The 27,215-nt window shown below is 34.2% G+C and overlaps 3 protein-coding genes across 3 annotated transcripts; 1 reads left to right on the top strand and 2 right to left on the bottom strand.

Moving 5' to 3' along the window:
* Positions 1-274: 274 nt before the first annotated feature.
* Positions 275-1,140, top strand: LOC110671921 (auxin-responsive protein SAUR72-like). The gene has a single exon (XM_021834547.2). It carries the CDS (start codon positions 479-481, stop codon positions 998-1,000), a length of 522 nt encoding a protein of 173 aa, XP_021690239.1. The 5' UTR covers positions 275-478; the 3' UTR covers positions 1,001-1,140.
* A 9,680-nt stretch (positions 1,141-10,820) lies between these two features.
* LOC110671844 (omega-hydroxypalmitate O-feruloyl transferase-like) lies at positions 10,821-13,268 on the bottom strand. Its single transcript, XM_058132610.1, has 3 exons — positions 12,908-13,268; positions 12,331-12,790; positions 10,821-11,982 (listed from the first exon to the last, which is right to left on the bottom strand). The coding sequence occupies exons 2-3, from the start codon at positions 12,769-12,771 to the stop codon at positions 11,125-11,127; spliced, it is 1,299 nt and encodes a 432-aa protein (XP_057988593.1). The 5' UTR covers positions 12,772-12,790; positions 12,908-13,268; the 3' UTR covers positions 10,821-11,124.
* Positions 13,269-14,543: 1,275 nt separating this feature from the next.
* On the bottom strand, positions 14,544-26,308 carry LOC110671843 (DEK domain-containing chromatin-associated protein 1). Its single transcript, XM_021834445.2, has 11 exons — positions 25,473-26,308; positions 25,329-25,362; positions 25,025-25,104; positions 24,737-24,796; positions 24,425-24,535; positions 24,258-24,338; positions 24,098-24,169; positions 16,198-16,735; positions 15,306-15,403; positions 15,180-15,210; positions 14,544-15,099 (listed from the first exon to the last, which is right to left on the bottom strand). Exons 1-11 carry the CDS (start codon positions 25,941-25,943, stop codon positions 14,930-14,932), a joined length of 1,746 nt encoding a protein of 581 aa, XP_021690137.2. The 5' UTR covers positions 25,944-26,308; the 3' UTR covers positions 14,544-14,929.
* Positions 26,309-27,215: the final 907 nt, after the last annotated feature.

The raw sequence follows: 27,215 nt of genomic DNA, 5'->3' as shown, positions 1-27,215 counted from the left end.
ATCCTACTGTTATATTTTGACATAATTATTTAATAATATTACACGTGTCGTGGACATGAAATTTAATTACCAAATAATTTTCTTATTCACTCCGCACGGCAGGCGTTGAATATAATTATAAACACAAGGAAGTGGGCTGTGGCCCACTTTCTTTTGTCATTTTTCGATTCCTTTGGACCAGGTATATTCAAACTCTAGGCGCTGTTAGTGGCGTTGACAAGTGCCATATCATTAGGAGTCGCTACATGGGTATGGAACTATATATCAGTGCAGCCTTTCCTTTGCAAGCCACTACCCGAGTTGTGAACTCCTTTCTCATTGAGCATATCTTGTGGGGTTCTCTTCTCTGCGTTTTTCAGAGTTGAAAATTTATAATACAGACAAAAGCTACATTTATTATGATCGGTTTCTTCTTATCTTGATCTCTACTTCAATTTTGGATAGGTCTCTTTCTGTTTCTCATCTTGCTCTCTGAAGAATGGATATTGGAAAAGGTAACTGGAAGAGAAACCTGTTTCTCAGGGCATGGGAAAGGTGTCGATCTCTGGGTTCTGGCAACAAGAAATCTGCAAGAAATATTCGCAACTCTTTGACAAAAAGCAAATCATGGCACCGCACCAAGAGATCAAGCGAAGGAGATAATGAAAAGCGAAAAAAGAAGTGCCACGTAGCTCCTTACGGCTGCTTCTCAGTCTACGTAGGACCCGAGAAACAAAGGTTCGTGATAAAGACAGAGTTCGCTAACCATCCATTGTTCAAGTTGTTGCTAGACGATGCTGAACTTGAATACGGGTTCAATAGCGAAGGTCCAATATTGCTTCCCTGCGATGTTGATTTGTTCTATAAAGTTCTAGCAGAAATGGATTGCGGGGAAGAGATGAGCATCCCAAGTTGGAGTCCACTAAATCTTTGCAGTCCTTGTCGTCGCTCCATCAATATCGGGTATGGAGGGTATAGACCAGTCCATCGTGCGAGGATGCTAAAGATGAATCGAATATAACGATATATGTAGTATCTTCGTGTACAATATCAAAATTTTCCCTTTTGTAGTTTTATGCGCATGTATAAATACAGCGTGCAACTAAATTACTTATTTTCAATTTTGGTTATGATCAATATACACAAATTACACTTGAAATCTCTCTGAAATTAATTGTGCTATATGCATAATTGGCTATCATCTTGGTGAATTGTAAGGGTATATGTATGTAAAGGAAATTGTGATAGTCAATTTTGCCATACCTCAAGGTCAAGCACTCATCATTATCAATTTTATGAATATTGTCGCAAGGTATTTTGCGGTCGCCTGGACAAAGCTCTTCACAGAAATGTGAAAAGTGAAGAGTTACTACTTTAATTTTGAGGGAAATTAAAAAAAAAAAACATCTGTGAAGGTAAATAAAGAAAAACAAACACTTCGAAAACAGAGATTCTAGGTTCGGGGTCCGTAAACGGGTGGGGAAGGTGTTAGGTACCTTACCTCGTCCCTCAACGAGAGTAAACAGATTTAATGTTATGCTCTTCACAAGTTAAAAAGATAATTAGAGGGTTGGGATAGTGATGTTGTTAATCCTTTGTGCGACATAAAAGAATATTTGATATTTCACTTATTTTGGATTGTCCAAGAACACGAGTTCACGAGATGGCCCTTTAGTGAATAGGTATCGAGTAAAATTATCTTGTGTATTGGAGTTGTGTTATTTTAATTTGGATTTTGTTAAGAGAGCTCGGATAAGAAGTTTCTACCGATCTCTAGGTATGTTTTTAGAGTTTTAAGCGAGAGATTTCGGATAAGAACTCTCCTCCGATCTTCACATATTTTATTAAGGTTTTGGCTGAGAATCGGGTAAGAACTCTCCCCCGATCTCTTAAAGTATTCGGTTTAAGGTTTTAAGTGAAGGATCTCGGATAAGAACTCTCCTCCGATCTCCATGTTTTATTTAAATGAGAATCAGGTAAGAACTCTCCCCCAATCTCTTAGAATATTTTGTTTAAAATTTTAAGTGAAGGATCTCGGATAAGAACTCTCCTCCAATCTCCATGTTTTATTTAAATGAGAAACAAGTAAGAACTCTCATTTGATCTCTTAAAGTATTTGTTAGGATCGTATATCGCAAGGACTTTAAACTAAGGATTCTGGCGCTAGGGAGTGCCAGAAACCCACGCAAAGCTTTTCTTAACCCACAGAGCCTTATAACTAGAGGGTGGATACAAGATCAAACTTTTCGCCGATCTCCTATATGATCGCCTTATCAGAACTCTTTGACTGGTGATATCCGATCTCTTTTGGTTACTAGTCCGGGACCCGATCTCATCTCGATTCCTGCTCTATTATGTTATCTCCTGGGCTCGTTTCGTAACCTGACCTCATAACTTAGTCCTCTGATCTACTATTCAACCTTTTGTTATTTTTATTTATTCAAAAACTTTCGCGTTAAGATACTTCTACCAATATTTTTTTTTTAAGTTACCTACAATTTGCCCACAACCAGAATATCTATTTTCAAAGGAAATGAAAATTAAGAAGAAGTAAATAAAGTTTACGAATGATAGAAGAAGTAAACTTAAGAAATAACTATCGGCCTAAATAATCTACGTTGGGATTTTTAGCGCAACTGAACTTAATGGAAATTTTGAGGATAAAAGCAGATAAAATAAAACACGAGCATTCGGTAAAGTGACAGTCTAGGCACTTACCTGCAGGAGGTTGAGGCTATTGAACTAACTCTGGTATCCACAAGCCTTATGGAGATGGAAACCGATGACACAAAGACTAAAACTTACCCGACGTAGTAGGAACCAGTTCGGAATGAAGTTGGATGAGGAGAATAATATAACGATATCGGGGAGGTGGGAATGAAACTGAGTAAAGCAAATGGCCCTTCGGAGCGATGAACAGGCACTGAAAATGGAGATTTCAGGGTTCAGAACTCCTTCGACGAAGATACTTAAGAAAACTAGTTTCTAAAGTTTCTTGAAAGCTTAGAATGACAAGGTAGCAAGACTGAATTAAATTTCAGAGCCTTTCCACTATAATCACCACCACCTTTTTCGTCCGTCCCCTCTACAGTATTGCATGCAGGTATTTATAGGGAACGGGTGCTCTTAATGAAGGGTCAAGATCTCCCTAGGGGAGACGGAGGGTTTGGATTTAAAGGAACATGATCCGATGTCTGAGAATTAAAGAGAATCAAAATGGAGGGCTGGGATCCTATTCAGAATACCCGTCCTTTCCCCTTTTAATAGAACGGCTCAGGGTCCTGCCTACAAGATGGATCCGAGGGCTGGGAATAAAAAGCGCCGATCCTGTCATCTACTTTTCGATCCAAGGGCTCCGGGTTCGTCCTTACAAGTATGATCAACGGTTGAGATCAAGGTGTACAGGACTGTCGTAACTATTTTGGCGTATGTCCGCCAGGTGGGCTTTTCTACAGATGAGGCATGCGGTGAAGATTTGATCCCCCTGGCACTGATTATAAAGAGAGTTGATTGGAGGTTATTTTATCCTCTTCATGCTTTCCGATCTCTATTCCTTTCGATCTCTCTATTATGACCCTTTTCTTTTCTGATCTTCCTCACATCGGGTCCCCTATCGCTTCCCGATCTCTCCAATTCTAGATTCTTTCTCTTTATCCGTCCTGCCTTGGTCAAAGCAATTAATTCTTCAGTTACCGATGCATCCGCTTCGGTTTCTGTATGCAATAAATGCTCAGGCCCTATATATATGCACCCGTGAGAAAGCCCCTTCACACTTCACTTCTCCTTCAGTTTCTCTATTTCTCTAATTCTAGCTTCTCCGGTAATAATTCTGACTATGGTGACTGCTTTTGATCTTTTTTCGACTATTTTCTTTGCCCCTCGCCTGAAAATTTACGATCCCGGCAATCAGAGAATCATGAGAACAATATCTGATAACAGTGAGGGAACCGAACTAATTTATAGATCAAGATAAAAAATGACGATCGTACCGATCTCGAATCGGTCCACCAGTATAATTAGTGGGCTGATCTAGGGCAAGAGTACTGCTAATTTCAATCTTAATGTCGATGACCTCCTCTTGAAGTTCATTTGGCTCCTCACCACATCGGGCGTCCCAACTGCAGCTTAGTTCTAGTCGATGATATCGACGATGACTCCACTCACCATCATGAGAGTTATAGTCACCCTATCTGAGCTGCACATCTATCCGATACCTATGGCTGGCTTTCTGATCAAACACATCTTTTGATTCAGCCACAAGGCTAGGCTTTGACATATGTCCTTTCTAGGTAAGATGTAGTGCTGATCTTTAAAGATTGCCCAAATGATATAATCTGATATTTAAAGGTTCTCTTAATGATGTAATCTGATCTCTTGAGATCGCCCAAATGATATAATCTGACCTTTTGAAAATGAAATGAAATTTTATTTGAAGGTTATTATTTAATTATTGCATTGGTTATTTTTCCGATCTCTGATAAGTGCATCCGATCTGATCGCTAGACGAATCACCATTAGCCGATCCGTGGTTTTGTAAGTTTGCTCAATCTGATAACCCTAGCTAACCGATCTCTTTGATTTGATTTTATTATTGCATTTCTGGAATCTTCCTTTGATGTGTCAGGAAAGCGAGCCGATTCTGCTAACCGATGCGCCGCTTAGACTTCGTGAGCATTAAATACTCAAACGGGTATAAATAAGGGGAGGGTAAGTCAATTGCGTCCTTATGTCATTTTCAGAACCCCCCCTAGCAATCTCAGCATTCTCTCATTTTTCAAGCTTTTTCGGCACTAATCACATTCTGGTAAGGATTTTGATTCTTTTTCTCAGTTAATTTCTTCTGTTTTTTTCTTTCTGAAAATGAACAGCACCGAGGGTCAGAGAGCTGCGAGCCCACCTTCCATCCATGTTTCGTGGACCTCAAAAGAGGGCGACGTGATTAGATCAGGCGACCGAACCAGCACGGCCATCATTCCGATTACTAGACTGACTACTGGATTGAGGCGAGGGGCGTCTTTGAGGAGAGAAAACTTGCCAATTGATGAGTTACCTTCAATCTTGAGAGAAACCGATCTCCAATCTATAAGTGAGGAGTACAATCTGGGGATCGACTCCTTTGAACTGATCAAATGCCACGGCGATCATCGAGCCGATCACTTATTTAATGAGAGTGATCTCATCATGGTGTATGAAGAGCAGCTGAAGGCTGGGCTCCATTTCCCTTTGGACGAATTTTACAAGGCCGTCCTAAAGTTCTACCACGTGTCGGTAGCTCAAGTGCATCCAAACTCCTGGCGGACTCTAATAGCTTTCCAGGGCCTCTGCCGAGCTAAGGGACTGAAACCCACGGCTAAAGTTTTTGCCGAGCTACATAGGCTTGCCTGAAGGAAGGATGATGAGTTTTGATTCTTTCAGGCTAAGCCTAAGTGCTCCCTCTTTACTGATCTCCCTTCTTCATTGAAGAATTGGAAGAACCGGTTCTTTATTTTGAGGAGCAAGATTCGGAACGGCTTTGAGGGTATCCCACGGAGTTGGCAACATCTGGTCGCTCCAATCTCGAAAAAGATCGCCTTAAATAAGGACAAAGACGCCGTGGTGAAAGAGTTAAAGTCTTAGGCGTCCACCCAGAAATTCTCTTGCTTAGACGCAGTGATGGCCGAACTGAAGTATTGGATGATGCGGCTGATTACTGACAAAGAATACGAGCTTCAGCTCTCTAACCTCGGCCCTGGTACTACCCATATCTCTGGTCTCTGAATCTTAGCGAACTCACTGACTTCTTCTTTGTGTAGGTATGGCGGGCGGCGATGCTTCCAAGGAGAGCCGCAAGCGAAAGAGGGAGGTCTTCAGAAAAGTGAGGGCGATGAAGGGAGCCACCATTGCTGATGCTCAGACCCCTCGTTGTGAATCAGTAGAGGTGCTGAGCTCTCCTCCCCGATCTCAAGAGTAACTGATCCCTGAGGTAGAGGTCGTCGCTCCTGCTCCTCAGCAAATCGAGCTTCCGCCTCCCCTGCCTCCTCCGATCTCTTCCAATGTAGAAGGGGAGTCTTTAGGTCCTACGGTTAGGACACTTTCCTGAGGTGCTCAACTTCTGATCCAATCGTTGGAAAGGAACCACTCTACAAAGGGGAATCCCAGCTTGGCCAAAGTCATGGGATCTTCCATCTACTTCCAAGAAGATCGGAACCGGTTGGCAGAGGAGAGCATGGATGATATCTTAGCTCAGACAATGAGCTTGGGCTTAGAGGCCATTGCAAATCAGCACGTACTCATAGAGAAAGACCACGCCTTAAAGAAGGAGATCCTTGAGGGGGTCCAAGACGCCTCAGCTGCACAAGCTCAACTCTCCTCTGCTAAAAACTACATCGCTAGAATGGAAGAGCGGATGAAGCATTATGAGGAGAGGATAGCGGAGGTGGAATGAGAACTTGAAGATTCCTGAGCTGGTCGGCCTGCTGATCTCGCTCATTATGCTAAAGACCTTCGGGTGAAGGAGGAAGAACTCCGAGCCAAGGATGAGGAACTCCAAGCCAAGGAAGAGGAGAGCACCACAAAGGAGGTCGGGGCTTATGTGAACGCCCATAATGACCTTCTGGCTGAGCTGAGGAAGCGGTATCCTGAAGAGGACTTCTCCTGGATGAATGAGCTCGCCCTAGAGGCCGAAGATAAGAGCGACGAGGATCCAAAGAGAGAGAGAGAATGAGAGAAATGATGATGTACTTAGAGAATAGGCTGGGGGAGACCCTCTAGTCGAATGACTTGTAAATTTTTATTTTGAAATGAAGTGAAGTCCTCTCTTTTGTTCAATTTCTTGATAAGATCAGAAAGTGTCCCAATTGTATGAGTACTTAATTGTTTGAACGTATTAGAACATCAAACTTAAAAGTAACTATTAACTTAAGTATAAGAGGTCGGAAAAATATTGTAAGCATGAGATCGAACTAAGCCATGACCAAACACCGGGTATAACTTTAGAACATTAGAATTGGAAAGACTTGATTCGAATTCTTAAGATCAGAATCATTATTAGATCGGACAGAAACTTTAACTTTATTTTAAGGAATATCTGGGACATACAAGTGAGGAACCCGATTCTAGCATTAGCTAAATGACTTTCCACAATATTTGTAAAGAGAGATCGGGAGGCAAGACTGGATGGTACGGAGACCTGAAATTGGTTTGAACCCCTCTGATAAGAGATCGGAAAACAATTAACTAAGTGTGAGATCGGTTTATTTCGTGATCAAGCAATCGATGTGTTTGGAAAAGTCATTTGTGATAGAAGGACGTCGGCTGGGAGTCGATTTTAAGGTCCCTTGACTTCGGTGATCGACCAAAATATGGTGTCGACAAATATATAAAGTAATTTAGCAAATTATTGAGTGCACTTATGTATGTGAATCTCCACCCATAAAGATGTAGGTTCTATTTTTCTAAATTTAAAATTTAATTACTTTTTAAGAGTACTTAATCCATTGTTTTTTCAATTATAACAAGTTAATTTATAAATAGGATGCTGATCTCTTAATAAGCTATATATTAATTTAACTGCTCATTCAAGATATATAATTATTGGGGCATATGACATTTTTTTTTATTAGGTAGGAGAGATATATTCATCAAATAATTTTCATGAAAAGAGAAATAATATAATACATCCTTCTCTCCCTTAAAAATAAGGGTTAGGATACATTAATTGCACCAAAAATGTGAGCCTTTGGTCTTGTGGACTTAATTATAAAAGCTTGAACAGTTCTTTCTCTATTTTTTTTTTTTTTAAAGAATGGGGCCGAAGCCCACCTACATAACACAAACATAAAATAATAACCCCCCAAGTCCAATCTATAATAAAAGAAAGAAATTTCGAGTCCAATTGAGTCCATTGTTATCTTGGTCATTTTTCCAAAATGTCCTTCTTGGTTTTCCTTATCTCATACCAAATTGCAATAAGATCACTATTTTAAAAACATTATCTAAATTCAATATAAAATATATTTAAAATATATATATATAAATATATATATATATATATATTAAAGTTACGATATAAATTAAATTTAAATAAGAATTTCTTCTATTTGTATTACATAAATTTTTTTTCTTATCATTGTAATTACTTGCTAACATTATTTAATTACAGTATAAATAAATTCTATAAATATAAGTGTTTATTACCATACTACCTATTTTTTATCTTCTTACATAACATATCAGAATTATATTGAACTTCTTCTCAAAAAAGAGTTAGATTGAACATAAAAAAAAAAAAAAAAAATTCTCATATGACTTGATAGTAATTTTTCATTGGATTTAAACTTGCTAAAATACTTACTATATATCATTTAAATCAAACTAAATTTATATTGTTATAGAAAAAATAATTATTTATAGTAAATAATTTTAAAATAAATATGACTACACAATTTAATTATGAGAATGAACTAAATAATTCTTTGATATTTTTTTAAAAGAGGTAATTATACATATATAATGGTAAATGTGCAAATGTCAATTACATTTTTTATCATATATTTTCATTTTTTTTTCATATTATTATATTGGTTAATTGGTTAAAAAATTTATAATATAAAACAGTAAGATTATTATATATTTATTGTACTAAATCCCAACACAATTTTTCTTAAGATAGCAATGGGTTAAGTATCAGATAATATATAGTCGAATTTAAAATGAATTTTGAGTTTGAGAAATAATACTCATGTTAAATTTGAATTTTATATATTAAGTATTTATTACTGAACCTACTTATATAAATAATTAATTAAATATAAGATATATATTTTTCTAATAATATTTTTAAATTTTTATCTACTATAAATAAATACAATTTAAAAATTTTATAAAATTATTAAATTTTAAATATAAAACAGTAATAAAAAATATTTTTTTATCTACATTGTTAATTAAAAATATAAAATTAAATGATTTAAATATTTTTCGAATAATAATAATTAAATTTTGCATGAGTTTAAGTAGTTGAGTATAAATTTTAATCAGGTTTTATAACGAGTTTAAGTATTAAGTATATTAATTAAATTCAAATAAGGTAATTTTTTTTTTTTGAGTTTTTTTAGATAGGGTGCTACTGGCCATTTTGGCCTAAGCACCCCTTATCTCTTTCTTTTTTGTTTTTTAGGGTTTTTTGACATTTCCTTAAAATAATGTCTAGATCAAATATTTTTTTGTGAATTACTCTCAAATCTAGAGGTTTTCTATCTTCTTTTGGAGATTTATGTCTTCTTCATCTCGTGTGGAGTATTAGTTTTGTTTTATTGGATTGATGTGTGATGCTTATTTTGTAGAGGTTAATTTTCTTCTACTAGAGCCTGATAATACTTGTTATTTCAATGGAATTTGTGATTCATACATTTTACGTTCCTCATTCACAATCAAAATTTGGAAAGTCAGACATAAAAGATCTAAAGAGCTATTAAGACACTTTGAAGATTTGCCAATTTTGTTTTGACTAGGCACGATCTCTTGTTTTATGTAAAAATTTATGTAAGATTAGTGCACTCTACTGTGTTATGATAGTTTTTTCTTAGTCTAGTCTTTAGGATAGGGGTCTTGAATTTAATAAATAACCTCATATTTTTTTGTTAAAAAAAAAGAAAAAATTTATTTTATGTTTTATGATTTCGTTAATTTAGAATGATTATTCAATGCATTCATAAACATAAACCCTTACTTGTAAAATTTGTTTTCTTTATATTGTAAAAAAAATATATTCTAAAAAATAAGAAAATATTATATGAAAAATATTTTAATATCTTATTTAATTTAAACTATTTACTTACTAGAAAGTTCACTTCTTAAAAAGTAATTTACCTATAGAAAAATAAGTTATTTTTCTTAAATTAAAAGAAGTTATTTTAACTTATTTTAAAAGTTTAAGTTACTAAGTGAATTTATACCAACCAAACAACGCCTAAAATTTCTCTCATTACCGTTCCCTTGTTTGGATTGGGACATAATCTGGCCATCAATGCATAGGCTTTTAAATGAAATCTGCCTTGACCGCGACATGGCCAAATCATTGCATGTTTAAATAAAGTGACTGAATGTTATATATATTTTTGGGATAAAATCCTTGTCATTATCAAATTGGTGGGTGTTTAAAACGAAGCTGCCAGGTGCTAGCCTGTGGGCTCACCTTCATTCTCCTGGTCATCTCCCTTTCAGTTCACCTCAATCCATGCATAGTATTAATGTGCTGCCGACAAAATGGAAGAGCCGCATCACCATCTGGTGATTATCTGAGCATTCATTATATTTGGTGATAACTCGTTCGCAACGTTGCCAAAGTCAGCGTCAAATCACTTATGATCAATGTCAAGGAGTTGAGATCTTTTAATCATCCACGAGCATGTAGGAGAAATTTGTGGGATATTTCTAGCTGTCCTAACTCTTGATATGGAAGAATTGAATATATGGGGTTTGTCATGCCCATGTTCAACTTCGTGCAAATCAACAAACAATTAATGATATCAGAAAATATAATTTTCTGTTAATTCAAGAACTTGAAACTATCTGTCTCGGAGTGTTCCTGGTTTTTAACGAAATTGTACTTCGAATCGTAAACCATTATATTCTCCAATGTTGGAATTGGAAGACGTTCTCTGCAATGTTATTGAAAGTACTTCAGCTATTGCTGGTGGAACCTTCAAGTTCACTTTTGGATGATGCCATTTTATTCTTGGTGGCTAATGATCAAGCAAATTCACTATATATAATTCTGTTCATTCTTATTTCAACACAATTGATGAGAACACGATACGGAAGTTCCATTCAACTAATAAAACAGCAGCAAAATATTATAAGATCAAGAAACTACGCCTTTGCTTTCTCATCTAAGTATTGCACTTGACATAGAGTCTCAGGTACATGTTCAGGTAAGAAATGATAGAGAAGAAGCAGGAGACTTGAATTTTCACTTCATCTGTTATTTTTGTTTAGAGTACAATATTTTCATTATGAATTTGTTCCTCCATTTGATGTCATTATTATGACGAAGTGCACCTTTTGGCAACAGAAAACACATAATAATATACTTGAGTACATAAATAAATTCAGGAAGACTTCTCCACCAGTAAAAGCATCAAATGATTTCTTATATATGATTGTTCAGATCTGCATTAATTCTTCAAAGATTTTCATGGCAGAAGCTGGCAAACCCAAAAGCACATTTATGCTTTTCCTATCTTCCCCGTGAGAAAGGAAAAGAATTACTTCCTTCTCAGGCAAAGCAACAGGCCCTGATAAAATAGGCTCTCCCCAGCCGAAGTCTGTTGTGTGGAAAGATAACCTAGACCAAGTAGTGATTAAAAGAGTTGCAGCCAGAGAAGGTCTAGCTCTTGTAACTTCAAAGTAGTCTATGGCCGATCTCATGTAACTGTCCCTAACCAATTTAACTGCTTCCTGAACAAGCTCCATTGCAAAAGATAGATGAATATCCAGCAACTCCCCTGCTTTACACAAGGAATTTGTTAACACAATTCCATTGCCGAAGTACCCTTCAGGTATTGGTGGAACAAATCTAGATCGTCCATCTACAGCAAACAGTAATTTTGTTTGTTGATCTGGAAGCATCCTTAATGCCTGACATCGAGCTTTCCACACAAAGGCCGAAAGAGCTTCAAATTTTGTGCACTTGGCTACAACTTCATCTTCCATGGCCTTTTCCTTGAGTTGTTCAAGCTTCTCAGGATCAAAACAGAATGACCTAAAATGCATTTCTTCTTCATAAAGCTTGCTGCTATTTGATACATCTTCAATCTCAGCAAATTCATGGTGGGGAAACTCTATCTTAGGTGGGTTTCGAGCTTTTAGCATGCTTCTATCTAGAAATGGAGGGACCTTCAGAGGCAAGCCCCTTGCAGTCTCACCCCATGAGTTCACAAATTCCATTGCAATGATTCCATCGAGCATACAGTGGTTCACGCATAGTCCAAGAACAAATCCTCCACATTTGAATCTAGTCACCTTGCAGTTTTAAATAGGAACTCTTCAGAATTTCTATTTTTCTATTTTGTAATTATTCCATATAAAAGGGATACCTCAAGGTTATTATACGCTGATCCAATTTGGCACCTGAAAGAACCGTCATTTTGGACCCAAAACCAAAAGCATGGCATAAACTATAAACAACTTTCCAGAAACTTATTGTAGACTTTGTTTATATTTCAAGTAATACTGGCAAAGATGAGAAGTAACAAAGCACCCAAATCACAAACGCAAACTTTATGATTGAACACTTAGTAAACTTGCCAATTAAAAGGCACTAAAAGAAAAGGCAACTGAGCAACAGAAATAGTCAGAGAATTCGCAAACCTGAGCCACCACAGGAGGTATCTGAAGTATGTTCTGTGCACCCGGAATATCATAAACCAACTTCCCAAGCGTGACAGGGTCGGGCTTTGTGGTCTCTCCTATCTCACTTATGGCACAGTTGGCTTCAGCTTCAACAAAAACAGCACCCTCTCCAGTGCAATCCACTATCAGCTTCCCTTCTGAGCTAATCGTTAACCGCCCAGCAAGAGGATAGTAGTGAACAAGAACTTTTGATAAAGCATCCTTAATAACTTCCACTGCATCTTCATTCCCTTTCACATCAGACTTAAAGCAGTAAATAGTACGAACTATCACTGCAATGTTCTGGTCAAGGTTAGAAAGGAAGTAAAGACCCTTCTCTGTCTTCTCCGCAGGAGGAACCAGAGTTGGTTCATTCTGCTTGACATTAAGTTGAAAGGTATTATCGCTACCATCTGCCATTGATGAGACTCCTTAAAGCCTGGCACACCAATGAATGAAGAATTGAAGATTAATCCACATGCTACCTTCTTGGATAGATTGGTGGTAACAGAATAATGATAATAAATTGACATGGGGTCAGTTACCGGAGAGATACCTTCTACAGAAGAGTAATAAATTGGACGCAATTGGGCGGCAATGAAATCGCGTTTCTATATTCTCCTGAAAAAGGTGTTGAAGTTATATAGAAAAAGATGGGCCAGAAATCTTTTGGTTAACAAAATGCTACGACATGACAGGGACAGGTTTCAATTCCCATTTTGAAATAATCATACGAAATGTCGCGTTAATGGAGGAACCTCACCAAGTTTAGAGAGAAATTGGTATCTTTTCCGAGTATTGTTTTGGACATTGTCCTTTCTGCAGATTGTGTAAAGGTCACAGGGATTGTGGTAGGCTACTTGCCAAGGAACTCAAATATTACCAGCAAGCAAGTCTGGCGTGAGAAAGGAGCGACCCTGGAGGCGTCCAAAAATTAAATTACCTGAATTACTTAATTAGTGTTTTTTAACCCAAATTTGAATCTAGGTCTAATATGTTTTACAGAAGATTTTTTTTTTTAACACAAATTATGACTATAGTGAGCAGAGAATCAAGGAAAGAGTCTCTATCATATGGATGCAACGTACGCCGCTTGATTAACGTCGTTTTTGGACATTCGAAGAGGATAATTCATCAGGCGGTTGTAATCCTGCAACTGCACGACCAAAATCCAGCAATCAGAGCAAAGAAAACCCTTCATTGAAGATTCCAAGTTAAAAGCTCATTGTTGAGAGCCTACTTGTTGAAACTTTAAACATAATTTTTCATTGTGGTTGATTTTGGAGTACAATTCAACCTTCTCAAGTAGCACAGAACAAAATCCATAAAGAATCTAGATATCCCTAAAGGTCCCAGGGTAGGCCGACACCTTGCATCAGGTGAACAACATCCACCATGATGGTGACGAGCGCTAATTTATGAAAACCATACGAACATCAGTGTAAACCTGATGATGAATCTCTTCCGGGGATCTAAATTTACTAATCTACTTAGCCACGGGATGCGGGTCCCAACACCTGCCAGAAACGTATAACAGTGTCGGCTATCGAGATATGTTAGAGATCCAGTAATATCTACGCAAACATTACCCTAATAAATCTAAATTCATTTAATCAAATTTGGTCACGCAAGTAAAAAACACACCTCCAAGGCAAGCCGAATGCAATTTCACGGTCACGAAAGTTTTCAGCAATTATCAAGTTATGGCTATACGCAAGAAAACCAATAATAACACATTCCGTTCAACAGGATGACAGTACAAACAATGCACAAACTTCAAAAGAATTCTGAGTCAAGTCATAACACCACTAGGGTGAGCTCTGGAGCTCACTTAATGTTCAACTCAAAGACTTGATCACATTATTTCTCCCAAAGAGCTCCAAAGTACATGAATTACGGCAAGCATTGAGAACCTGTTAACTAAAACATTTTGCTCTTGCAAAACAATAATAGTTGCATCCAAAATGCTAGATATATGACCATTGACGGCATGATATGCAGCAATTGGTAGTACTATATCAAATTCCTTCTAATAAGTCATGATCATCTAGAATTTAAGAGCATCACCTATCTGCAACACCCACACAAAACAGCTAAAATACAACCATATATGAAATGTTGCTGAACTATTCAAATTCTACTTCTATAATTAGCTTGGACAGCACAAAAACAATAATTTTCCAAAAGCATACTTCTAGCAAATCAACATTAGAGTTGCCATTCAATTAAATAAAGATAATCATTCACTGCTCATTTGTAGAGGAACAGTCAATAAATACATCTTAAAGACAAATTTAATGAGAAGATGAAGGGATTTTGAGAGGAAAACAGACCTGGGACAGAAACTACTAAAAAGTAAGGTCAGCTCAACACTACTTGTACAAAGAAAAGAGTTCCTAATGCATATGGTACAAAACCTGTGGTGTACTTTCATAAGGAAATAGTCATTCGTTCCATATTTGCAGTGATTGGTTTGTCATCAACTACAACTGTTGAAAACCCCTCCATGGAGATGGCTCCCTGGAGTGGCATACCTTCTGTTCTTCAATGATCAAGTTAATCATCACACTGAAAAAGACTAAGCATCATCATCATCCCCATCTCCATCCTTGTCCACATCATCACCAGCCTCAGCATTGTCCTCAGCTTCCTCCCCTTCTTCCTCATCAGACATATTGTTTATCACCTCCGTAATAATATCTTTTACTTCTGCTTTTCTATGCATAAGATCTACATTAAAGTGGGTACCTAATATGAACACAATTATATGCATTAATAGAATTGCATTGAAAGTATGACAATACATAATAATGAAAGATGAATAGTACCAAGTTGTCTGAGAATATCTGATAAAGTTGCCTGCACATTAACATAGACAGAAACATTAGAGATGACATGACTAAGAAACTCTAACCATTCAAACTATTTAAGGCCAAGCAAAAAACAGGACTTACAGTATTGAAATCTACTTCCTTCAGAATATCTACTACAACCGCATGCATATCCTCTCTACTGGGTTCTGCCTTAGCCTTCCTGCCAGATTTGGCTTTACCTAATTGTTCAGCATAAAAACCATTAGCTAAGCAATTGATTTGCATAATTACAGGAGCTTCAGAAAAGCAAAATAGAGAGAACCCCTTGTAAAAGCAAAAATCATTTTGACAATTAATTAAAATAGAAATGCAATGATACTATAACCAGATAATCAAACACCAATCCACCATAATTAGAGGCTTGTTTCAAAGATTATCTACCAAGCATAGCAAAATTCAAATCCAAGGGGGAGGTTAGTAATGACAAGTATTGAACACATCAAGATATCTTCGCTACAGTACTGGAAACTTCATAATGCTGAAACTCCATTTTCCCTCAGGAGTTGGTATGATCTGGCATAGAAACATCACATTATACAAATGACCCCTTCCACATGTTGGATGCTTTTTCAACCCCTTGTTTGAATTGCATTTTTTTTACTCCTTATAACATAACAAGTTAACAACTCACTCCTTTACTCTCCCATATAAAAGTCCTTACAGTTCAACATATTTTTCCATTCAAATCACTAAGTTGACTTGCAATAAGCCGTTAAAATTTGTAGTGGCAACTGGCAACAATCACAGCCTTTCTCCTAACTCTTCACTATGCATGTTTTATCTTTTCAAGTTCAATTATAGACATTTCCACAAATAAAATATGGAACCATTGGAATGCACAAGGATATAAATAAAATAGGTAACAACCAAAATGCAGAAGAACACTACCACACATGTAACAGGAAGAGATCAGTCACAACAGTTGGAAATGAAAAACCTTAGCAATCGAGAATATAAACAGAAAATAATGCACCTTGGTCCTTTGCAGAAGCGTTTGATGGCAACTTGCCTAACAGTTTCTTGCTTGAGCCCTTGTTCTTGCTGGGAGCACTTCGATCTGTTGGACTTTCCTTTTCAACTTTCTGTTTCTTTGATGTAGATCCCTTTGATTTGGATTGTGAAAAAGAAGTTCCATCAGTGTCTGCAGCACCTTGCTTTGATGATTTTTTGGTAGATTTTGAAGGACTTTTTATTGGTTTTGCCTGGGTGCTCTTCTTGCCAGGTGTGAGTTTGTCCTTGCTTTTAGCCCCTGAACTTTCCTTCTCATTTTTTTTGGATGCCTTTGGAGTTGACATCTGCTCCTTTGGTTCATCTTCCTCTTCCCCTGATTTGCTCTCCTCATGATCACTCTCCTCTTTTGGCATTGTCTCATTTTCATCACAGTCATCATCTTGAGAGTCATTTTTAGCATCCTTAGCATCTGGGGATTCAACTTTATCTTCATCCTCATCATCATCACCTTTTGATGATTGCTTCAGTTTTTCTCTAGTTTGGGATGTACGCCTTTGTTTCTATGGACAAGGTAACAAATGAATACCAATCAATCACACAAGCTTTGCATCATCAAACCAATTAAAAAAAAATACACCAGAAACGAGATGAATTCTGTTATACCTACAATTAAAATTAAATAAATTAATTAATTAAAAAGAAAGATGAAGCAACATTAAGTATTATTTGCCCTTTGTTGAGGAAGGTGTGCATAACAACACACTAAAGCATACTTTCAATTTTAAAAGTTGATACTTACGAGTTGACCCAACTATGGAGCAGTCCAACCCAGAACAGAAACCCAAGATTGACTGAAACTATATTTGAACTGGACTGAAACCAACCACTCCAGTTCAGGGCCAAAACCAAATTTTCCCTTAAAAAAAGGAATTGAAAAAAAAAATTTGTTGAATTTTGATTGGGACCAGAACCACAACCAGCTGGGACCATTCAGTCCAATTCCAGTCCACCCAGCCCCAGAACCAGAAATACTGGTTAAGGCTCAGAACCAGACCAGGGCCAGCCCTATTTAGGAGTCCTATTACTGAATTAAACAACTCAACATGTTGCAACATCATGCCAATCATCAGTCAAATATGCATGTCTGCATATGCATATTCAGGCAATTTGGAGCATGGACCTCAAAAACAAAAATCCATAGCTGAGCAATTGTATGACATGTATTAGCATTCATACCACTTAGGATGAATAGAACTGACATTCAAGAGCCAATAAATCTAGCTAAGGAAAGGCAAAGATGTGAATGCATATGCATGTTGAGATACATAGAGCACATCAAGGTGTTTAAATGAGGCTTTATCTTCTCAGCAATCAGCAGATGTCCATTATACTTCACATGACACCATGATCACAACTGGTTATGCTCATTTTATTCCCTTTAAATAGCAACAGACTTATGGCCTCACAATTGAAACCATCCGACTTCACCATGCAATGACAACAGAACAGAATATAAGGGAATCTTACTTGTGCCTTCAACATTCCACAGGAAATTGAAGTGTTTTCATCAAAAGATTTACAATAAAATTAATTAAGTACTTACAAGAAGTGAAAAAACAAGACATTGTCAAAGGTAAGTTACAATCAAGTCATTGAAATGGTTTCACTATTATTCCAAGATGTAGCTTTAAAAACTTTACACTCTACAACATAACAGGAAGCCAGTAACAGCATTGAAAAAGTAGAAGCAAGGAAGCTTAACAGAAGCTTAACCCAAGCTTAACAGATTTATTCTGCAAATTGAAAGTACACCAAATGCTTAGTAAGAAAGAAAAAAGAAAAGATAAAAGAAAAAAAAAAAAGCAATGCAGTAAGCCTCAAAAGGAACCCAGGCAGAAAATTTATTCTGCAAATTGAAAGTACACCAGATGCTTAGTAAGAAAAAAAAAAAGCAATGCAGCAAGCCTTAAGAGGAACCCAGGCAGAGCTAGAGTCACCCATATAGCAAGACCATCCATTCCATGCATTTTAATTTATTAGGAAATGATTGCATCAAATTATATAAACATTTAAGTTTAACGTGCATTGCATTTTGTTAGCATTTAATATTCTTTTGTATTTATATGTTTTCATTATTATTTTAGAAAATATGTTAAATCAACTAAATTCATTGATTTTTATATTTTATCAAGTGTTTTTATTTAGTTCTAGAATCAAAGATGAGTTTAGAAGAGATCTGCAAATTAAAACATGAAGAATACAAGGTTATAAGCAATACACAAGCCGTATATCCCACTCCATGTAACTTCCTGGATCCCATGCAACCTTCTGGACAAAGAAAACTCGAAAAATAAAAGTGACAAAAAGTTAGATGGGGCATGTATCACTACACGATCCACATAAAGTCCCCTGACAGCAATTCTAATATGACTTTTCTTGCTTCCAACTCGACCCGGATGGACTCCTAATACTTCTAAAACTCTGAAATTAGAGTTTTTACACGAAATATAAATATAACAAATCAAGAATTGAGGGAAAAAAGAGAATTTACAAAGAGCTAATTTTTACATTCAATGATGCACATCAACCTCAAGAGAAGCAAGGGAGAAATAAGATCTGCAAAATTTCTCTAAGGGATTTTCAACTAAAGTTCCAAAAGTCCAAAACTACAACTCTCTTTCTGAGTTCTTTCACTCTATTTTCTTCTCATGTTTTCTTTTTATCTTTTTATAAACTTGATTGTAAAACTAACCACTGATAAATAGGTTTTTTATTTTAGGGTTAGGGTGTACCACTAAACTTCATTATGGATCTAGTTTGATTTTATTTAATACATTGGGCATTTTATTCTCTGATTCAATCTCTTGTGATCTTAATACATGTTATGTATTGATATTCACTTAATATTCATTACAGATATTAATTAAAAGATTAAAAGATGAAGATTAATATTAAAAAATCAGGATTTTAAACCTAGGAAATCTGACCTAGAGATAGGCTGATGACCTTTGTGGAATTTCAAAATTAATTAAAAATCTTAAAGAGCTTTAATTAATTTAATCACCACGAAAATAGGATTTATGTTAATTAAAATACACCTTGAATGCCTTAAGAGAGGACTTAAGATAACTTAAGATTAATTTCCATCAAAGTAATAATCTCCCATTTATTGAATGAATCAAATTAATTCTACAATTGATTGAAGTGTAAACCCCTAGCTCTAGAATGCCTTTATCAATTAGTATTTTATTTTAGTTAATTATTTAGATTTTATTTTTTTCAATTTGGATATAATTATTATTTTTCTACAATTCAATCGTCTAGATAATTAAAATCACTATAGTTTAGTATTCAACACAGTCCTTGTGAGAACGATACTCTACTCATCACTTTATTACTTGTTAGCGATCTGTGCACTTGCGATAGTTGAAAAACCAGCAAATAAGTTTTTAACACCGTTACCGAGGACCAATGCTTGATATTGAATGATTAGTGATTTAATTATTCTAGACATTCTTACTTCTTTTATAGTTTATTTCTTCTCTAATTTTATTTTTACATGTTTTTCTTGTGAAGATCATTAAGGTGTTTCACCAACAAGTCTTCACAAACTTTATTCAACAACACAATAAACCTTTTCACGATGCTTGGAAAAGATTTAATGAATTGGTAAAGCAATTTGCCAATCATAATCTTTCAAATTATGAACTCACTCTCAATTTCTACAATGGTTTGAATGAAGCAACAAGGAATTAAGTAGATTGTGGAGCTTGGACTACTAGTGATCATATTCTTCAAAGAAACCATGAGGAAGACATTCACTTGTCAAACGACATGACAGATTTTGATTACCATTGATATTGTGATCCTTCATTGCAAGATTGGAATCATCAATATCCCCCATACATTTATCAGCCTAACATTCCACACCAACCATTTGAGCTACAATTAGAGAAGAGAGTGGGACTTGAAGAGGCAATAGCTCCATTTGAAAATTTTGACAACCTTCTAATAAACAATGAGCTATCATTCTATGAGGAGGAAACAAATGAACAAAGTAGGGAGAATGAAGAAGCTTCATTAGAATTTGAACCTATAGAAGAAATTGAGCCTGAAGAACAAAATTCTTTTGAAGATGACTTACCACTAGAATTCCCACAAAAACAAGAGTTACTTGAAAAAGAAGTGAAACCTAAAGTTAAAGAAAATAACTCCTTTATTGTCGAAAGGTCATTAGAAGAATTCTTACATGAAAATAGATCAGAAGTGAAAGTGGTAGATGAAGAAAATGACAAGATTATCAACTTGAGCTCATTAACAATGTTTACACATACACCACCAGAAGACCCCTTTCTATCATGGACATCTCCTACATCATCATATATCCTCTATAAGCTAAAGCAGCCCTCATCCCAAGCATATCACTCTAAACCATGTGTTGTTCACACAATGTGCAATCCCGTTTCAAATATTGTCAATCTTAAGAGTACCACAAATCAAAACTCATATGTGGTGTTACATGACAACCACTATGGGCGAAAATCACTTTTTGATCAGTAATTCTAAAAGGGGTCAAGCTAATGATTTTAAATTAGCACTTCTTGGGAGGCAACTTAAGTTTTAAATTTAATCTTTGCATTTGTCTTTTTTTTTATCACCATCCCAAATTTGATTTCAATATTTATTCACTTTGTAGGTTCAAGAAGCACTTAAAAGAGCAATGGAGACTAAGCATACAAATCTTTGAGGGCATACACACTTCAAAGAGGAGTATTCTATATCCATTAACTTTTTCTTATTATCATAATTATGATATTGCTCTTGACCTGATTGTGCTATCTTGATAACATTGAAAACAATGTCAAATTTGAGTTTGGAGATACATTTCATGCATTGCATTCATATATTAAATTTTATTTTACATCACCTTATTATGTTTGTATTATATTTGTGTATCAAAAATTTTAAAAAAATTTATAAATTTTGAAATTCTAAACTTTTTCAAAAAACTTTTCACTTAGAATTATAACTAAAATCTTGATAAGCTAATGATTAGACTATCTGGAAAAGAAAAATAAATGTAATTGGATAGGCAAAAAGGCTTCAATATGTTATTTGTGAAAAACTAAATCACCTAAGTGGAGTTAAACTAGTTAAACCCCTTTATAGCCATTAATTTGTCATATTAAACTTGCAAAATTAAGAAAAAAACTTTGAAATACAAGCAAACCTAAAAATGTCTCATTAATTCTAGAACATGTCTTTTGAATCTATTGAGGCAAAATCTTAACATATGCTTGATGAAAAAATGATTAAGGCATTCTTTAATATAACCTCACTAAACCTTAACCACCCTTAATTAAAATACATATTCCTTGTAGCCAATTTGATGAAAATGTGAAGATATTAATCATAAAATTAAAGCCAAATGATTAAAGCGGAGACGTACCATGAGAATTTTATGTGATCTCAATATTCCAAATAAATTAAAAAGAAAATTTTATTATAGAGCCATACAACCGGCTATATTATATAATAGTGAGTAGTGAACACTGAAAGAGTCTTATGCATCTAAAATAAGAATTGCAGAGATAAAAATGTTAAAGTAGATAAGTGGTCATACTAAACTAAATAAAATCCGTGATGAGAGTATTAAAGAAAAGGTAAAAGTGATGCCAATTGAAAATAAATTGAGAAAAAGGAGATTGAGGTGATTTATCTAACCCTTAGCCTAAACACCTATCCTATCCTTTTGAGGAGACTAAATGCATAACTAAAAAGTACATTAAGTGAAACAAAAAAAAAAAATAGAGAGGATGTAAAACTAAAAAAAAAGTGCAAGTGTACAATTAAAATCAAAGAAAAATTTGCCTTTCCAACCCAGTAAAAGCAATGAATTTGAGAGAGAGGACAAAAAGAACATAAATAAGAAAAAAAAAATCCCAAGATAAGTATTATAAAAGCATACTTGACACTATAAAAAACCAAAAGTCCCTCCTTTTCATACAAAATCAATAGAATAAACTTAGTATACTTAGTATTTTATGCATAAATGTTATTCTCATATTTACATTCTCTAAAAACCTTTCATTAGCAACCAAGTCATTATCCCTTTAGCCCCATTACAATTTTTTTAAAGACCTTTTGATCTTTTAAAAAGTGTATACTATATTAATGAAGATAGAAATTTGAGATATGCCTATTGAGTTGAAATTGAATCACTTCATTATAATTATCTATAATAGAAGCAAATTTGAGAAAGCAAATATTTATCAAATCTATCCTGATAAAACAAGTTATTTATAACTTATTAATGACCTTACATAGAAGAATAATTAGTTGAAACACCATGAAAGGTAAAGGGAGTGAAGTTCTAGCGAGCAACTATTGAGATCTCTATGCCTTGAAAGTGAAAATTGATATGAAGGTTAAAAAGTAAAAATGTATATAATTATTATTTTATTTTTTTTTATTTTTTTTTTAAAATCACTTTTTGTTTTTTTTTTTTTTTTTTTTAAAAACAAAAAAGCAAAGATTTGAAGAATTTATAATATTTTTTTTATTATATATATTTTTTTATTTATAATATGCATTTTTTTTTATTAGCATTTTATTTTTTTTTTTTTTTTTTATATTTTTTTTATTTATTTTTAAAAATATGTTAATTCAATTCAATTCATTGATTTTTAAAAAAAAAAAAAAAAAGCAAAAAAAGTACAACACGAGGCATATACACTACACCCCACAAAAAATTCCAAGAATACAACTTTTCTTACTTTCAACTTTACATGAATGGACTCTTAATGCTTCTGGGACTCTGAAATTAGAATTTTTACACCAGATACAAATATAACAAGTCAAGAATTGAGAGAAAAAAGAAAATTTAGAGAGAGCCAATTTTTATATTCAAGGACGCACATCAACCTCAAGAAAGACAAGAGAGAAACAAAATCTCCAAAATTTCTCTAAAGGATTTTCAGCTGAAATTCCAAAAATCCAATACTGCAACTCTCTTTCTGAGTTTTTTCACTCTATTTTCTTCTCATATCTTCTCTTTATTTTTCTATAAACTTGATTATAAAACTCATTATAAGTGAATAGATTCTTTATTTCAGGGTTAGAATGTAACACTAAATTTCATTATAGATCTAATTTAATTTTATTTAATACATTGAATATTTTATTCTTTGATTCATTCTCTTATAATCTTAATGCATGCTATGTATTGATATCTACTTAGTATTGATTACAAATATTAATTGAAAAATTAAAAGATAAATATTAATATTAAAAAATCAGAATTTTGAACCTAGAAAATCTAACCTAGAGATAGACCGATGACCTTTATAGAATTTCAAAATTAATCAAAAATCTTAAAGGATTTTAATTAATTTAATCAACACAAAAATAAGATTTATATTAATTAAAATAAACATTGAGTGCCTTGAAAAAGGACTTACCATCAAAGTAATAATCTTTCTTTTATTAAATGAATTAAATTGATTTTATAATTGATTTAAATATGAACACCTAGTTCTAGAATGTATTTGTCCATTAATATTTTATTTTAATTAATTATTTAGATTTTATTTCTTTCAATTTGGATATAATTATTATTTCTTTACAATTCAATCATTTAGATAATTAAAATCACTATAATTTAGTATTCAACACAATACATGCACTTGCGGTGGTTGAAAAACAAGCAAACAGAAAACATCAATGAGACGTCACATTTACATTTAGAAGATTCTAAAAAGAAAGGAATTTCCCCAAAACCAACATTTTTCACTAAATACCACTTCAGTTTGCATCATCAAATATCAACAGGCATCTTGAAAATACATCCATATAATAATTTTAACTAACTTATTTCATTGCCACAGTTTTCATTCACAAATAAACTGAAAAAAAATACATACCTTAGCTGGTGTAACTGATGCTTCTCCAGGAGTTGCATTTTTGCCCATTGTGACCTTACGCTTCTTACCTTTCTGAGCACAAAATTACACCAACTCTCAGTTTAATGAAAAACTGCTTAATATTTCAGGAATAAGCCAAAACAGTTTATAAATATAGAACCTGTTCCTTATCAGCAAGCAAAACATCAGTAGTAGCATGTGGTGATTCCAAGAACTCCAATAATTTTACAGTGAGTTCTTCCTGTAAAAATAACCCAAACAAGCAACATTATTCTTTTTAAGCAAATTTAAACCACACAACATAGCATTTTCTGAAGTACTACCAACCTTTTTCACAACAGTCTTACTTATTGGAATATTGAGCACATCACAAAAATCAACCAACTTTTCTTTAAAACACCTGTCAAGCTTCTCCCTTACTTTTGCTTTCTGTTTTTCCTGCAATGAACATGGAAAAAAAAAACCAATCGAAAAGCATTTCCAGGAACAAATAATAGTTTAGCCAAGCGTAGGAATTAATGATGAATCCTGGACAAAATCCTACTATCAACAAAAAATGTTTTTGTGCAAGAGAAAAATGCAAGTGCAAATAGGTCAAAGTATGTGAACGGGTAAGCTTTCACCCATGAGATAGAACACCTCATTCTCAGCCCACACATATCCCGAAAACTGGCCTATGTTTTTCTTCAAATTGTGTGCCTGAAACCACCAAAATAGTAATTTTATGATGTGAAAAGAAAATAATAAACAACGAATCCAGGGGCAAAAATCAATTACAGCTAAAGATAAAGAATGTTATTATTTTCACGGTAAGAATTTGCATTCATGCACTTGTATGCTGTGAGTCCATACTCCACATAGCAGAAATGCAGAGACAGACTCATTTTGCATGGAATAAACCCCTTCAAAACAAAATTAATCGAGCACCTTTGCTTTCTTTCCAAAAAGTATTGTGTGAAGCATCTGCAGATTGTCATCAGGTTTTCTCTTGGACAACTTGAAAGCCACTGAAACAGTTCACAATATCAGACAAAAAAATAGACCAGCCTGCTGTAAAAAGCAAAGTTGAATAAAAAGTAAATAACATCATCCAAACTAATTCTTCTTTTGGTCAACAATAGGAAATTCTCTGCTCTTTTATATGCATGAAAATCTGCTCCATGTGCAAGTATCATTTGAAATTCAAACTAGCATCAAGGGCCAGATTTTGGGAATATAAACTGAGTAGTACCATTGGGAATATCCTTTAGCTGTGTCCCACGTCCCTGCAATCACAATAAAACTCCAATTTGATCAAGAACACGCTAATTTATCCTCAACCCAACCAAGCACTCAAACCTAAAAAAATAGTAAGAAAAAAGGATGAAAAATTTGCCTTCTCAATGGACACAGGCTTGCTCCCTGATCTACCAGGCTCAGGTGCAGAGTACCTTTCTACAGTTTTTCTCTCCCTTGTAGGCCTCTCACTGCTGGGAGTCACAGGCTCTTTCTCTTTCTTCTGTATTGATTCTTTAGTCTGATTCTTCTCTTTCTTCCCAGAGCGCCTTGGGCCACCTCGCTTAAGTTTCCTTGTCCGTTCTGCTTCCTGCTCCTGCTCTTCCTCCTGTGCATCCTCTTCCTTCTCCTCTTTAGGTACCTCCACTTTCACCTCATCTTTTTGTATCTCTTCAACTTGTTTATCTCCCGACTCTTCATTTTCATTTCCCTGAGCTTCCGAATTCCCTTCGTCCTCTCTCATCTGAGTATCCTTGGGTTGCTCCCTTTCTTCTTCGGGTTTGGACTCCTCTTTCTCCTGGACAGGAGCTTCCCCCTCAGATTTCTTCTCCTCTAGGGTTTCGCTGGCCATGGGAGCTAAGAAATCGAACAGAGAAAAAGAGTAGAAAACAGAGTAATTAAACCCTAGAAATAAAGGAGGGTGATTTTGAGTGCAAACCGAGTGTGATTTTAGGGATTGATGAAGGGGAAAGGAAGCCAATAGGGCGGGGAAATGGGAAAGGCGGGGTTCAAAAAATTTTGATGCCAAAATTGAAAGCGGGATTGGATGTTTTTTCGGGGCAATGAAAATTTTTTGGAGGCAAATCTTATGACTCTCGCCCTCTTTGCTTACTCACCATGTCTTGTTTTTAGTGCACTGCAAGATTTGGCATTAATTTCGTTCCTTGATCTTATCCTCGACTTATATTGCAGTAGAGAGATGAATGAGCTCAATCAAATTTCGTGGTCTCGAATTATTATGACATTGGATGATGTGCTCTAGCAAATATCATCCTTGCTGAAATGTATGCTACATTAAAAAATTAAGATTAAATATTTATTATATATTGTTGTTAGAAGTTATTGCTAGGAAAAAAAAAATATATATATATATATATTAAAGATTAATATTAATATGTACTATATTTTAAGGAATTATAATAATTTAATAAACAATAAATTTGACAAACATTAATAAATATAATAGAAAAAATTTAAAATTATGAATTTTAAATCCAAAAAAGCTAATGTTTAAATTGCGAAAAACTTCTAATGTTTTAATATTTGTTTGATATTATTATTAGAAGCCATCACGAAGAAAAATATTTCACTAAAAATCTTAATAGTATGATATTGAAAATAATTTAAATTTATATTTAATATATTTTAATTATAAAATAATCAAATAAATTTTAATTTTTTTTTTTACTCCTACCTTAATCTAACAGTATTATTTCATTCTCTTAAATTTGCCCGATCTATGGCTTCACAACCCAAGTTTGGGAATGCGGCTAATACCAAACAGTGCCTAATGTTTATAAAGTTATTTAAAAATTATAAATATTTATAATTTTAAATAACTATTTATTTTATTTAAATATTTATAAATGATTGATAAGTAATTAATTTTTTTATAAATAAGATAAATAATTAATATATTTAATAAAATGAAATTTATATTTATATTTATTATTAAAATAATTAAAAAAATACTAAATTATTTTTCACAAATAATAAATTATAATAGTTTAATTTTTTACTATAATTTTATCCAAATGTATTTCAATTATATTATAAAAAATTTACTTTTAAATTAAATAAACAAATATTTTGTTAAAAAATAAGAGAAATGGTTTTTGAATTT

Source organism: Hevea brasiliensis, chromosome 13 (assembly GCF_030052815.1).
Source record: "Hevea brasiliensis isolate MT/VB/25A 57/8 chromosome 13, ASM3005281v1, whole genome shotgun sequence".
In the NCBI taxonomy this organism is placed as follows: Eukaryota; Viridiplantae; Streptophyta; class Magnoliopsida; order Malpighiales; family Euphorbiaceae; genus Hevea; species Hevea brasiliensis.
This window is presented reverse-complemented; position numbering and strand designations above follow the sequence as displayed.

Coding starts and splice junctions, on each gene's coding strand:
- LOC110671921 (XM_021834547.2), top strand. CDS start 479: ATGGATATTGGAAAAGGTAACTGGAAGAGAAACCTGTTTCTCAGGGCA.
- LOC110671844 (XM_058132610.1), bottom strand. CDS start 12,771: ATGGCAGATGGTAGCGATAATACCTTTCAACTTAATGTCAAGCAGAAT. Junction 11,983..12,330: donor TACCTCCTGTGGTGGCTCAG/GTTTGCGAATTC, acceptor TAAAACTGCAAG/GTGACTAGATTCAAATGTGG.
- LOC110671843 (XM_021834445.2), bottom strand. CDS start 25,943: ATGGCCAGCGAAACCCTAGAGGAGAAGAAATCTGAGGGGGAAGCTCCT. Junction 25,363..25,472: donor AGCCTGTGTCCATTGAGAAG/GCAAATTTTTCA, acceptor TTGTGATTGCAG/GGACGTGGGACACAGCTAAA. Junction 15,100..15,179: donor AGATATTCTCAGACAACTTG/GTACTATTCATC, acceptor TGTTCATATTAG/GTACCCACTTTAATGTAGAT.